The 14905-nt window shown below is 43.6% G+C and overlaps 1 protein-coding gene across 4 annotated transcripts in view; it reads right to left on the bottom strand.

Moving 5' to 3' along the window:
• Positions 1-278: 278 nt before the first annotated feature.
• Positions 279-14905, bottom strand: part of cep350 (centrosomal protein 350) — an 82080-nt gene continuing 67453 nt past the window's right edge. For all 4 annotated transcript variants that reach the window (XM_034149675.1, XM_034149678.1, XM_034149677.1 and 1 more), the window contains 8 exons: positions 13664-13788; positions 13530-13585; positions 11195-12711; positions 8964-9323; positions 5873-6052; positions 2915-3061; positions 2569-2691; positions 279-662 (listed from right to left, as the gene is read on the bottom strand). In XM_034149675.1, coding sequence (XP_034005566.1) covers positions 471-662; positions 2569-2691; positions 2915-3061; positions 5873-6052; positions 8964-9323; positions 11195-12711; positions 13530-13585; positions 13664-13788 — 2700 coding nt within the window. In that variant the 3' untranslated portion in view covers positions 279-470. The remainder of the gene's footprint in view (positions 663-2568; positions 2692-2914; positions 3062-5872; positions 6053-8963; positions 9324-11194; positions 12712-13529; positions 13586-13663; positions 13789-14905) is intronic.

Below are 14905 nucleotides of genomic sequence, written 5' to 3'. Positions count from 1 at the left end.
TTGTAGTTCTTAGTCTGTCAGGAGGAAGATGGAGGTTGTAGTTCTTAGTCTGTCAGGAGAGGGATGGAGCTTGTAGTTCTTAGTCTGTCAGGAGAGGGGTGGGGCTTGTAGTTCTTAGTCTGTCAGGAGAGGGGTGGGGTTGTAGTTCTTAGTCTGTCAGGAGAGGGGTGGAGCTTGTAGTTCTTAGTCTGTCAGGAGAGGGATGGAGCTTGTAGTTCTTAGTCTGTCAGGAGAGGGGTGGGGCTTGTAGTTCTTAGTCTGTCAGGAGAGGGGTGGAGCTTGTAGTTCTTAGTCTGTCAGGAGAGGGATGGAGCTTGTAGTTCTTAGTCTGTCAGGAGAGGGATGGAGCTTGTAGTTCTTAGTCTGTCAGGAGAGGGGTGGGGTTGTAGTTCTTAGTCTGTCAGGAGGAAGATGGAGCTTGTAGTTCTTAGTCTGTCAGGAGAGGGATGGAGCTTGTAGTTCTTAGTCTGTCAGGAGGAAGATGGAGCTTGTAGTTTTGGGTTGTTTTCTCTCTTGGCCCTCTTGTCGTAGATGAGCGTCAGCGTGTTGGCGGTGTCTTTCAGCAGAGCGTCAAAGATGCTGTCGGCCAGCTGCATCTTCACAAACAGCTCGTCTTCGTCGTAGTTCACCCACTGAGCCTCCTCCTCGTGGAGCTCCTGGACCTGGAGGACACACAGGATTTGTTATATTTAATAAAGTAATAAAGAAAGTCTATATACAATTGAAATCCATCTCAAATGCAGGAACAGAGCCACTTCTTCCTCAGAGGATAAAGAAGTTCTGCTGACAGAACACAGCTCACAGAAACACTATATATTAGAGAGAATATCCAACTGGTCCCACCCTTACATTCTCTGAGGCCACATTTACACGAGAACGAAACGGCTTGTATCTGCATAGTTTCTCATGCGTATAGCCCTATTATTTACACGAGGCCGTAACAAACGGACCCCACAAACGATAACGGGTCCCAAGGTGGATAGATTTGCAAACTAAACTCTCTGGGGGGTCAACCGAGTCCGTGTAATCACCTCTATACGAATATTTCCTGAAAAAATAACAATAACCCGCCTCTCCCCGCCTCTGCTGCTCACTGCTGTAGCATGGCCAGTAGCTACTGTCAGTAGCTACTGCTAGTGCTACTGCTAGTGCTACTGCTACTGACCATGCTACTGCTACTGACCATGCTACAGATGTTAGTGCAAAATCTACAGCTCCTCTACCACAACCATCAGCAACAAGTGGACATGGAGAATTACGGCATATGTACTACAGCGTTTCCAGCGGTCTCGTTTGAACAGACACGTTAAATGAAACGAATGCATGTGAACAGAAGACTTTTTTGAAAACGCATACTGTGCATAAACGCAAACGTTCCCGTGTAAAAGCAGCCTGAGGCATCATCTAAACATCCCCACCATTAAAACATTAAACCCTGCAGTCCTTTAATCATTTGCAAATCCACCTTTTGCCCTTCCTGAAATGTCAATCCTAAACAACAACAATCTCTGTTAAACAAATATTGGACTAAAACTACTTAACCAAGTAAAAGGCAATCACAGTATAAAACATAATCTATATATATGATTTAAATGATTATATGAACATGATTGGAAGTCGAAATGTTAGATTTTAGCAGCCAAATAGGGCTCATGATAAAGAAGTGGGAACCGATGTTTGTGCAGTTTGACACATGGCCACACACTGAGCAGCGGCGAGCCGTCAGCGCCTGAGAAAGAAAGAAATCCTTAGAATCTGCCTGTTCAGTTTCTGTTTGAATGTGAAGGGTTAAATGAAAGAAGCTCGTCTCTGTGAGGTGAAGACAGGAGCTGTTGGTGGTCCTGCTGTGAATTCACAGAGGGCCCGCTATAGTAACTGAACGAGAGAGTAATGTCAAATGACAGTACAATTGACCAATCATATCTTCCCTCTAAATGGGTGGGCTTTATTATCGCGGACTTTATGACAAGTTCCGCCCACTGTGAAGTTTGTGCATGTGTTATAATAACAACGGGTCAAGCTAGGCGGAAGTAGCTAATTAGCATAAGTGTGTTCATGTTACAATGATACACTGGAGTGGCAAAGGATCAGCTGCATGACCCGCCATCAAGTGCTTCATCCAAAAGGACAGCAGGATGGACTTTGTGTTTCAGTGATTTGATCATCAAAGGTAGGTCTACGTCATTTTCAATGTGGGCCGCCGTGCCGACTCAATTCATTTGTAATTGTTACTTGGCTGTGGGTGCCCTGTCCTGATAGGTGTTTATATAAATGGTGTTGTTTTGTGTGGTAGAGGGTCGCTGTCATTGATGCGTTTTGCACCCCGGGCCACTGTTTTGATATTCCACTGAAGCATACGCTGTGACGTAATATAGTATAAAAGTCACGGCTCGCCACTGACACTGAGGTAAAGACTAGCTATCCGAGCTAAGGTATTGTAAAAGAAGATTTAATAAGGAATACATGAGCATGATCTGGAGTGGGTTAAACACCTGCTGTCCATCTGTTCTGCTGACGTAAAGATGTAACCCTTGATATGAAACAAAACAGTTTAATGGTGAGACGTACCAGAATGTGATCGACCCTGTCTCGCTTCTTTTTGCCAAACTTGAGCATCTTCTGCCAGTCGGTCTTCAGGCTGTGCTCTTTACTCAGACCGTACACTTTCAGGACCTCTGCTGAGATGAACTCCTGGAATAAAAACACACAATGTCATCAGGTGTGTGAAAGGTGTTACTGCATTTACATGTATATCAATACTATCAAGACTTTATGACTGCAATCCAGGACATTTGTATAAAACAGAGGTGAAGTATCTCTCGTGCAGCTTGGTAACACCTCCAGTTAGTTTGAAGATAACTTTAAATAGTCAGGGTGTTTCTGAGTCTCTCCATGTTGGTGTTGGGTGTCCCACCTGGATCTTGTTGAGGTCTCCTGAGGTTTTGACTCTGTGGAAGAAGGAGGATCTGACTCTCCGTGGTTTGACCCACTGAGGCTGATCGGAGCTTGGTTCCTCGTTGTAAATCTCCTGAAGCATCTCCCACGTCAGGTCGAACACCGCCTGTGGAGGACAGAGAGAAAAGGGTGTTTAAATATGTAATATAATATAAACGAAAATGAAAATGAATTATTATTAATAATAACGTGTGCATAGACATTTTTCAGGGGCGGACTAGCCATCTGTAGAATTTCCCCGCAGCGAGGCTCCCCCTGTTGACAATCCACTAGCGCAGTGTTTCTCAAACCTTTTCATACCAATGACACTTAACCAATAAAAACGCTCACAGACCACCTGACTCCACAGATATCCAAAAACAATAGGCCTGCTCACCACTCCAACAGTACATAACAGCCTAATAATGACAGCTTAACCTTCTCTACATCGCCTCGTTCACACAATAAATCAACAATACAAATACCACTACAGATTATTTAAGCATTTAGTTCAAATGCGATTTAAAATGCTCTCAGGTTTTACACCTCTTATGAAATGGAGACTACATTTATTACGGAGTTTATGTCCGAGCAAACAGACTCACAGATCTTTGGTTACTGAGAGATATGCAAAATACACCGCATGTTCAAGGTTCAAGGTTCAAGGTTCTTTATTTGTCAAACGAACATAGCTACAGTGTAGTAGTGTCACAGGCTTCTCCAGCAGTGCAACTCAAAACACAGATAAGCAGAAGAATATAGTGCAAGTAAATAGTAAATATAAGAAGAAAAATGTTTAAAAAAGTGAAATAGTGCAATAAGAGTCTATGCAAGTCATTGAAATATGATATATTAGGTAAATAGATAAGTATTTTTTAAGTAGTAGCCAGATGAATATTGTGGATGTTGTTTCAACAGTTCAGGTGTTTAACAGTCTTATTGCCTGTGGGATGAAACTGTCCCTGAGTCTGGTGGTTTTAGTACGACACAAACCTCCGCTGTGGATTTTCAAAACAAAATACAGTAAAACTATGGTCGCAGGCCCAAGTGTAACTCTCTGAGGCCTGCATGGTCAGCCCCAACAACAGCCTCTGATCATCAACAGACTTCATGCAATGCTTCATCGGATATTAGATAATAATCTCTATCTCACTCCTAACATCTAAATCTACTTCCAGCATGGATACATGTTCATACATCCATTGTTTGTTCTATATGCTTCTTGAAATCCTAAAAAACACATCGTTTTTCTAGAACAGATTACAAATCGCCAGAAAATGGTACAAACAAGTGACAACATGTTTGACGAAGGTGTTGAGCTGGGCTATACCATGCAATCGAAAGTGAAATTTAAGCTCGCTCCATTGCAGAGATATTCCCGCGAGAGTGCGGAAAACCTAAATTAATTCACTAGCGCCCCCCCCCCGTTGACAGCACTGTTATTTTGGGGGGTCGCGGGCTGAAAGGTTTGGGAACCCCTGGTGTACTGTATACTGTAAAGCACTTTGTACATTCGTTTTGTGAAGGGTGCTATATAAATACAGTTTGACTTACTTACTTATCAGAAATGTATTTTGGGCCTAAACCATTCAATGCTTTATCAACCAGTATCTTTGACCTTTAAACCACTTTTCTAGGCTGTTTAAATATGTCATATCAATCCAACTGAGCCTGAAGCTGCAGGAGACACTCAGGTTGAGTTATCCCATGTTAGGGGAGCATTAAGAGTTAGATTCTTGTCAAAATGTGAGGAGTATTTACTTTCTTAAAGGTGTTTTTTGCGTTTAAAGCAAAGCGTTTGACAACAGAGGAAACATCCAGGACGAGAGTCTGAAGTGTGTCGGCAGCAGAGGGACATGTCTGCTATAGTTGGTAGATATTCTTAAAATATCAACGTGCTAATCAGAGAGGAATCTGCTGGATAATGGAAACTGGTCTGGCCTTCGACCTCAGAGTAAGAGCTGCAGTTCAGCTTTTTCCACTGCATGTCTCTCTGCTGCTTCACTCACTCGTTAAGTTTTCCTTTAAGAATAGTATCTGGTAGTTTTGTTTGGGAGCATCTCAGTAGAGACTTTAATAGAAGCCAGGCGTATATATTGATCACGAGTGCAACATTCTGAGACATTCAATAGCCAAGTAGGCCCTATTCTGCTTCCTGTAGTGTGTTCTATCGTCCAGAGGAAGTTTTCTCTCCCACAGATTTGTACCAGTAGTCCAGGAAGCTTGTGTTACTTTTCTTTAAGCTTACTGATTGGGGTATACCGTATTTTTCCTAGAAAAGAATCTGAAAAAGAGGGTCGCACCAAACGAGTGTTTCCCCAAGCGAGACACCGTCTTAAGGTCCTCACACCAAACTTACACCAAAGAACACGTCTCTGCGTCTTGGCCATGTGTCACACTGGAACACACCGCAAAGACTTCAGTCGACGGCCAAGAAGCACGTACGAACTGCGCATGCGTGAGTGGCAATAACTCTCCTTACCAGCAGGCGGCGGTAGTGTGTATTCGTCATTCAAAAGAGGCAACAACCGGAAGACAGACTGCGTGATAACCGAGAGAAGAAGAACAGACTGCGTGATATAAACAAACAACAAATAGCGTGTGCGTTCCATGTTCACTCTACAGCGAGAAGCTCACGGGGCTTTCCTGAGCTGGAGTTAAATGTCCCTCATTTCCGTTTCGCTTCTCATGCACGAGATGTGGGAGGAGACGAAGCTGAATGAGGAGACGTCTGATGTGACGAATAGATGGCACATTTGAGCATAATGTGTGTTATCATTATTTTCATTCTAAAAACAAGATTTGGTCTTCAAAAAGGTATTTTTCCAAAAATGAGTCTTGAAAAAGAGGGGTCGTCTTATATTGGGGTCGTCACGGTGATACACATTGCATTTCTCTGGGGCTAAATAGGATTGTTTTTGTGAGTTCCTGTTCTCACCTTTCTGTAGCTGTGGATGCAGACTGCCTCCTGCTCCTGGCTGCCGGCCTCCTTCCTCCCCAGATACTCCTGCGAGGGTTGGGGGGTGGGCATCTGAGCGAGGCTCCGTGCCCCCCCCTCCCTCCCCAGGCCGAAGCTCTCCCAGATCTCTTGCGTGGCGACGTGCACCATCTTCTCCACCTGATTCAAGATGCAAAGGTTTTAACGTCATATGCTCATAAGCCACAGTGGAGAAATGGAAATCTTAAAAGAATTGTAATAATAGTGCAAAAAGTAAATATACATGTAAATAGAATATGAAACTAAATAATGTACATTAAAGGTCCCCTATTATACTGTTTTTCATCAATTATCAACAGGTCCTCAGATATATACAGAACCTGAAACTTTCAGAGTCTCTTACACAGAGGGGGACACAGTGGATGAATGAAGAAGACATGAAGAAGAGGGACACATGTTGATGAAGAAGAGAACATGAAGAAGAGTGGACACATGGTGATGAAGAAGAGACATTGAAGAGAGGGGACACATGTTGATGTAAGAAGAGACATGAAGAAGAGGGGACAACATGGTTGATGTAGAAGAGACTGAAGAAGAGGGGGACATCATGTTGATGTAAGAAGGAGACCATGAAGAAGAGGGGTACACAATGTTGATGTAAGAAGAGACATGGAAGAAGAGGGGACACCTGTTGATGAGAGTAGAAGAGGACATTGCGAGATAGGAGGGGACACATGTTGATGTAGAAGAGACATGAAGAAGAGGGGACACATGTTGATGTAGAAGAGACATGAAGAGAGGGGACACATGTGATGTAGAAGAGACATGGAGAAGAGGGGACACATGTTGATGAAGAAGAGACATGAGAAGAGGGGACACATGTTGATGTAGAAGAGACATGGAGAAGAGGGGACACATTTTGATGAAGAAGAGACATGAAGAAGAGGGACACATGTGATGTAGAAGAGACATGAAGAATGAGGGGACACATGTTGATGTAGAAGAGACATGGAGAAGAGGGGACACATGTTGATGAAGAAGAGACATGAAGAAGAGGGGACACATGTTGATGTAGAAGAGACATGGAGAAGAGGGGACACATGTTGATGAAGAAGAGACATGAAGAAGAGGGGACACATGGTGATGAAGAAGAGACATGAAGAAGAGGGGACACATGGTGATGAAGAAGAGACATGAAGAAGAGGGGACACAATGGTGATGTAAGAAGAGACATGAAGAAGAGGGGACACATGTGATGTAGAAGAGACATGAAGAAGAGGGGACACAATGTTGATGAAGAAGAGACATGAAGAAAGAGGGAACACATGTTGATGTAGAAGAGACATGAGAAGAGGGGACACATGTTGATGTAGAAGAGACATGAAGAAAGAGGGGACACATGGTTGATGAAGAAGAGACATGAAGAAGAGGGGACACATGTTGATGAAGAAGAAGACATGAAGAAGGAGGGGACACATGTTGATGTAGAAGAGACATGGAGAAGAGGGGACACATGTTGATGAGAAGAGACATGAAGAAGAGGGACACAGTGTTGATGTAGAAGAGACATGAAGAAGAGGGGACACATGTTGATGTAGAAGAGACATGAAGAAGAGGGGACACATGTTGATGAAGAAGAGACATGAAGAAGAGGGGACACATGTTGATGTAGAAGAGACATGAAGAAGAGGGGACACATGTTGATGTAGAAGAGACATGAAGAAGAGGGGACACATGTTGATGTAGAAGAGACATGAAGAAGAGGGGACACATGTTGATGTAGAAGAGACATGAAGAAGAGGGGACACATGTTGATGTAGAAGAGACATGAAGAAGAGGGGACACATGTTGATGTAGAAGAGACATGAAGAAGAGGGGACACATGTTGATGTAGAAGAGACATGAAGAAGAGGGGACACATGTTGATGTAGAAGAGACATGAAGAAGAGGGGACACATGTTGATGTAGAAGAGACATGAAGAAGAGGGGACACATGTTGATGTAGAAGAGACATGAAGAAGAGGGGACACATGTTGATGTAAGAAGAGACATGAAGAAGAGGGGACACATGTTGATGTAGAAGAGACATGAAGAAGAGGGGGACACATGTTTGATGTAGAAGAGACATGAAGAAGAGGGGACACATGTTGATGTAGAAGAGACATGAAGAAGAGGGGACACATGTTGATGTAGAAGAGACATGAAGAAGAGGGGGACACATGTTGATGTAGAAGAGACATGAAGAAGAGGGGACACATGTTGATGTAGAAGAGACATGAAGAAGAGGGGACACATGTTGATGTAGAAGAGACATGAAGAAGAGGGGACACATGTGATGTAGAAGAGACATGAAGAAGAGGGGACAACTGGTGATGTAGAAGAGACATGAAGAAGAGGGACAGCATGTTGATGTAGAAGAGACATGAAGAAGAGGGGACACATGTTGATGTAGAAGAGACATGAAGAGAAGAGGGGACAATGTTGATGTAAGAAGAGGACATGAAGAAGAGGGGGACACATGTTGATGTAGAAGAGACATGAAGAAGAGGGGACACATGTTGATGTAGAAGAGACATGAAGAAGAGGGGACACATGTTGATGTAGAAGAGACATGAAGAAGAGGGGACACATGTGATGTAGAAGAGACATGAAGAAGAGGGGACACATGTTGATGTAGAAGAGACATGAAGAAGAGGGGACACATGTTGATGTAGAAGAGACATGAAGAAGAGGGGGACACATGTTGATGTAGAAGAGACATGAAGAAGAGGGGACACATGTTGATGGAAGAGAGACATGAAGAAGAGGGGACACATGTTGATGTAGAAGAGACATGAAGAAGAGGGGACACATGTTGATGTAGAAGAGACATGAAGAAGAGGGGACACATGTTGATGTAGAAGAGACATGAAGAAGAGGGGACACATGTTGATGTAGAAGAGACATGAAGAAGAGGGGACACATGTTGATGTAGAAGAGACATGAAGAAGAGGGGACACATGTTGATGTAGAAGAGACATGAAGAAGATGATTCTGCAGAATGGGTGACCTTTAAGACAAAATTAAATACGGTTTAAAAACTATTCCTCACCTCGGTGGCGGAGTGAGGAACCACCATGGCGGGTTGCTCGGGGAGTTTTGGAGGCAGAGGGAGAGGAAGCTCAGGTCTGGGGGGGATCTTAACCTGCTGCTGCCCCCCTGAGGATGAGATAAAACCCCCCAGGGATGATGAAAACCTCCCCAGCCTCTCCTCCTCCTCTTCGTCCTCCTCCTCCTCCTCTTCCTCCCTCTGTTTGATTCTCTGCTGCTCTCTGCGGGAGCTGAGGCCAAAGTCCTCATCGAACCAGTCCTGGTCGTCGCCCAGATCCTCCAGAAGTTCACGGCTTATCTCCAGCTCCGCCAGGCGCTTCACCAGCTCCTCCTGCCCGCTGACCCCCAGGATCGGACTCTCCTGTGGGGGAAGATGGAGAAAGAAAAACACATGAATACCATGCTCACTTTATAACAAGATCATTTAGAAGATCCTTCTCTTGTGGTGCAAACTAATTGAGATTAAGCAACTAGTCATGCCAACATTAACTACACTGTCTTCAATGTCTTCCATTTTTGTAAAGCACTTTGAATTGCCTTGTGTTGAAAGGTGCTATATAAATAAACTTGCCTTGCCTTGCCTTACACTGTAATCTGAGTTTTCCAATTTGAACTGTATTGTAATATTATCTTTTAACTGTACTATGTATTATCTTATTGACCTGTACTTAAAAGGTAGGGTAGGTAAGAATGGAGAAAGCAGCTTGAGTGCGCTAGAATTTGAAAGTATGCAGCCGGAAACAATCTGCCCCTTCCTTCAGACTTCCTTACAGAGCCCCTCCTCCAACACACACGAACGCGCACATGACCAATGAGGGCACCAGATAAGTCTGTGCACAGATGGAAGGCTGACAGGCAGGTAGGCCATCCAGTTATTTTAGCCGGGCCGGCTCAGATGATTGGTCGTGCTTTTTACAGCGCCACAGCTTCCACAGATGACATTTTTTTATGTATTTATTGTCAAAGCATTTCAGATATTCATTGCTATCGGGATGTTAAGAGCATTCCATGGAATATAACAAGTGTTTCTGAAGTGAATTACCTACCCCACCTTTAAATCACATTTTATAATTGTTTGTGTGATGGAGATGATGCAATGTTGTTAGTGTTTGTTGATTGTTATGAACCTGCCTGAGGACTGCAGATGGAAATGAGCTATTAGCAAAAATCTGGCATAAATAATATCTTCTCTTTTCTGAGATCTTGCCTTAGAATATGTAGCCACAACGTGTGAGAATACATCTTGGCTTCACACTTTAAAGACGTGTCTTTCTTACTGACGTCGTTCCAGCACCAAATCCAATAAAGTGTGTGGACACAGAGAGCTGGACTTTGTCTGAGCACATATCAGAAAACAAGGCTTCTTCAGGTCAAATCAACACGTTCTGTTTGTCAGGGACTTCAGAACGGCATTACTGGCATTACTGGCATTTCTACATCATAATAATTCCACAGTTTCGGAAGATTGGAAAAAAAGTGGAAGAGATATTATTGGTTTGCTTTGCTTGAATATGGTTTTGTATTTTCGGCTTTATTTTATTTCTCTCAAATCAGAAAACACCTCTCTTTTTGCTCTGATTGTGTTCGTTAGAGGATTATGGACACGTGATATATATATCTTTTTAGATCCGACCAAAAGTGATTTTTCTACGATTCAAGTTTTTCTCAGAATTCAGAAAATACATTTTTTTTTTCTTCTGAACTCTGACTTTTTTTCTCATAACTCAAAAATATAACTAAATGTTTGTCAGATCTAAAAAAACAAAAAACACACACTTCTTAATCCTCTTCCACAGTTGTGTGTCATCATACGGACAAAAACTAAAAAGATAACTGAATAGTGCGAATTAAAGTGTGCAACTCTAATATTAATTCTCCAAATTAAGAATACAAATACAAATGTACATGTACAACAGTATCACCTTAAATTAAATGTATATCACATGTTTTATTTGACTATAACTGAGTATCTAAGGACTGAATATAACTTTTCTACAGTCACTTTAAGACACATTTTTGGTGTTTTCTGTATTGTTAGCTGTGTACGAGTGTTGTGTTATTCGCCAAATGAGCCTTTTCTGTACATTTAATGGACACTAAAGTCATCTGAATCACACATGTGGGGTTTCTGCTCACTCACATGTTGGCTACGCGTCTTATTAGAAAAATACATGGGAAAATATGTGTATATTTAATGATCATGTGACTGCAGAATCAGATGTTCACACTCACAGGTTGGTTACACAGCTCTGGAGACGTCATCTCCTCTTTCTCTGAAGGCAGGAAGAAGGGCAGCCCGTCCTTCTGTTGAACAGATGGGAACCACTCCTTCTCCTCTTCATCATCATCATCAACACCTTCCTCTCCGTTCATCTGATTGGCTGCGTCTATCTTCTGCTCTTTAGCCCTTTTAATTTCAGCAAACTGCGCCACGGTGTCCGTCATGAAGTTGTTGAGGAGCTGGTCTGCGACCGAGTCCAGTAGCGCTTTCTGTTTCCCCTCCTCAGACACTTTCACCTCACGTGAGTCGACCTCCTCTCTCTCCACACGGGGGGCGACCTCCTCTCTCTCAACACGGGGGGCGATCTCCTTCTGGTTCCCCAGGTCGATATCAGAGATGAGGAGGGTGGTGGGTGCATCTTCAAAATGCAGCGTAATGTCCCTGCCGTTAGGAATAGGATGCTTGGATTCTTTGACATTATTGTTCGATATATCCGTAACGCTTTTATCCCCGGAGTTATTGAAATCATTAGATGTTGGTTCATTTTCATTCCCCTTTTCCCGTTTCTCTGATTCCCGCTCCCGCTCTTTGGTTTCTTTCTCTCCTTTCTCCGACAGAGGGTCACAGAAGGAGTCCTCGTCCTCCGTGGTGTCGGCGTAGATCTCAAACTTGTCCGGCAGGTGTGAGATTTTGTCCGGAGGCGCGAAGATGCCGTGGCTTTTGTCGCATTCAAAGTAAACCACGTCGTCGTAGGTGCCGTTGTTGCTCCCTTCGGATTTATCTAACTCCACGCCGGCCCAGTAACCGTTAGCAAAGCTGGTCGGCCCTTTGAACCTCAGCGTTCCCGGCTGAACACCGCCGACAAGAACTCGATCCCCGATATCAAAGCTAAGCATTTCATCTCTGACGGGAGAGGGAGGCGAGTGGGTGGAGTTTAGAAGTTTGGAGTCTTCTGCGTTGTTCTGAAAATCCAGCAGTCTGGCAGAATGACGGCTCGCTCCACTCGTCCCCGAGCGGTGACTCAGATCTTCAGATATTTCCTCCTCCACTTCCTCCTCGTCCTTTCTGGAGATTTGAGAAGCAGGTGTGGAGTCGTGGCGATCATCCCTAGGAGAGGAATCCACTGAAGACTCAAAGTCATCGTGATAAGCGTCTGCTCTGGGAGACGAGCCTTCCACGTCTTTAACGGAGGAGTCACTGGATGCAGATTTATCGTTTAGATTGAGTTCCTCTGCAGCCGACTTATTATTAGAGGAGATGACGTTTGATTTCTCAGCTTCAGATGCTTCTCTCGTCTTTAACTCTTTACTTTCCTCTAGGGTTACAGATGTAGAAAGCTTCTCTTTGGAGACGAGGAGACGCTCAGACGGTTGATCCTCAAACGTTGAGCTCACTTTCACCTCCGGCTCGTGATAGGATCTCTGAGGGCTGCCGCGCACCGGGGTGGGAGTCACAGTCGGAGGGTCTTCATCAGACAGCTCTTCAGGAACTGAGGAGGACCTGCTGAGATCAGGCTGAGGGACGGCATCTGTCACAGCGGGAAGAAATCACGGTGTTATTATTATTATTGGAATGTCTTTGTTAAAGGGTTAGACCATTATTTTAGGAGGGGGTTCCAGGCATAATACCCCTTGTCCACCCTCATTATGATCAACAAGCAGCAGCTTATTGTTCACAGAAATCCATCTATTGTAATGATTAGGTTAACTTTATGCTGCTGTGACAAACTGGGATCAATAACAGTAGATCTGATCCAACACATTTTTAAGCGAGCAGCATCGAGGATGTTTTTTACTTGAATGAGGAAAAGTCAGGCGTAAGAAAGTTGGTTTGGTATGCTGCGGCTGTGTGTGTGTGTGTGTGTGTGTGTGTGTGTGTGTGTGTGTGTGTGTGTGTGTGGATTTCCTGAGAAAACAAACACACACACCTGTGGTACATTTCTATTACAGAAATCCAGATTGTGATTCTCTTGCCTCTGCCGTTAAATAGCTCCGTTCCTCACTCGTCATCGTACAGCGATAATATCTTGACAGCCAAGGCTTTGTTTTAATCTGAAATCAAATCCCTTCCGTTTCACTATCATTCCTTATTTGAAGGAGACGTCGGGATTGCAAGGAGACGCTGAACCCTGTCGTTATAAGCTTCCAAAATGTATTTATCGTCTGAATTTGGCGATAACATTTTGACATTCTGAAAGCTAAGACTTTGACTGTTTAAAATCAACCAAAACCCCCAAAACAGTTTTTGACGTAAATCCACGATAATCTCGGAATAAGCCGTTTGGAAATACGACTGATTTCAACAGAGCGGGTGTGATATATGAGTTATGATGATTATATGACTCACTGTGATCCAATGAAGCCTCAATGTGCGTCCTTCCAGAGACGGTGCCGGTTTGAGACCTGAGAGAGAAGCGTTTCATTGAACACGTGACATTACAGTAATAGACGTGTTGTTGTGTTCCCAGGTGCTTCTGTTACCTGTCAGCAGGTGTTGTGATGCTCGTCTGCTCTGCGACTGAATCTTTGATCTGAGAGTCATCAGGCGTGGAGTCCGGCTTCTTGTTCAGCTCGGCTTTGGTTCTCTCTATGAAGTTGTTGTAGCTCTAAAAGGAAAACGGGGGAATAAAAGTTAAGAGTTAATCAAATCTTTATTTATAAAACACTTTTCATACACAACAGGTATCTCCCTCTTCACAGGGAACACACAGCTTTGTGATTGGAAAGAACACTGAGTAGCAATGAAGGACTGAATACAATAATAATTAAAAAATGTATAAATAAATAATAAAAAGGAAAAAAACAATACAATTTATAATACAAATAATACAAAATATGTATATTAATAATTTAAAAAGATTAAAACAAGAATTAAATACAAAAATATTAATAATACAAAAATACATAAATAATTAAATTAAAAAAAAATCTATAAATTAATAATAATAACAAATAAAACAATAATTACATTATAATAAAAATATTAATAATACAAAAAATAAAATAAATAAATAACAAAATCAAATCTAAAATAATAAAAAATAGCACCCACACACACCCTCACAACCACCCACACACACCCTCACAACCACCCACCCACACACACACTCACAACCACCCACCCACACACACCCTCACACCACCCACACACACCCTCACAACCACACACCCTCACAACCACCCACACCCACTCACAACCACCCCCACACACCCTCACGACCACCCACTCACAAACCACCCACACCCTCACAACCACCCACACACACCCTCACAACCACACACACACACCCTCACAACCACCCACACACACTCTCACAACCACCCACACACACTCACAACCACCCACACACACTCACAACCACCCACACCCTCACAACCACCCACACACACCCTCACAACCACACACCCTCACAACCACCCACACACACCCTCACAACCACCCACACACACACCCTCACAACCACCCACACACCCCTCACGACCACCCACCCACACACACCCTCACAACCACCACCCACCCACACACCCGAATCACAAAATCACCCACTCCACAAACCCGCACAACCACCACACCCACCACACACACCCGCACAACCACCACACACACACCCGCACAACCACCCACACAACACAACTCGCACAACACCCACACACACCCGCACAACCACCACCCACACAACCCGCACACCACCTCACCCACACACACCACAAACACCGCACAAC

The sequence above is a fragment of the Trematomus bernacchii genome, unplaced genomic scaffold (genome assembly GCF_902827165.1).
Source record: "Trematomus bernacchii unplaced genomic scaffold, fTreBer1.1, whole genome shotgun sequence".
Taxonomy (NCBI): domain Eukaryota; kingdom Metazoa; phylum Chordata; class Actinopteri; order Perciformes; family Nototheniidae; genus Trematomus; species Trematomus bernacchii.
Note: the sequence above shows the minus strand (reverse complement) of the source record. Positions and strands in the feature narration are given on the sequence as shown.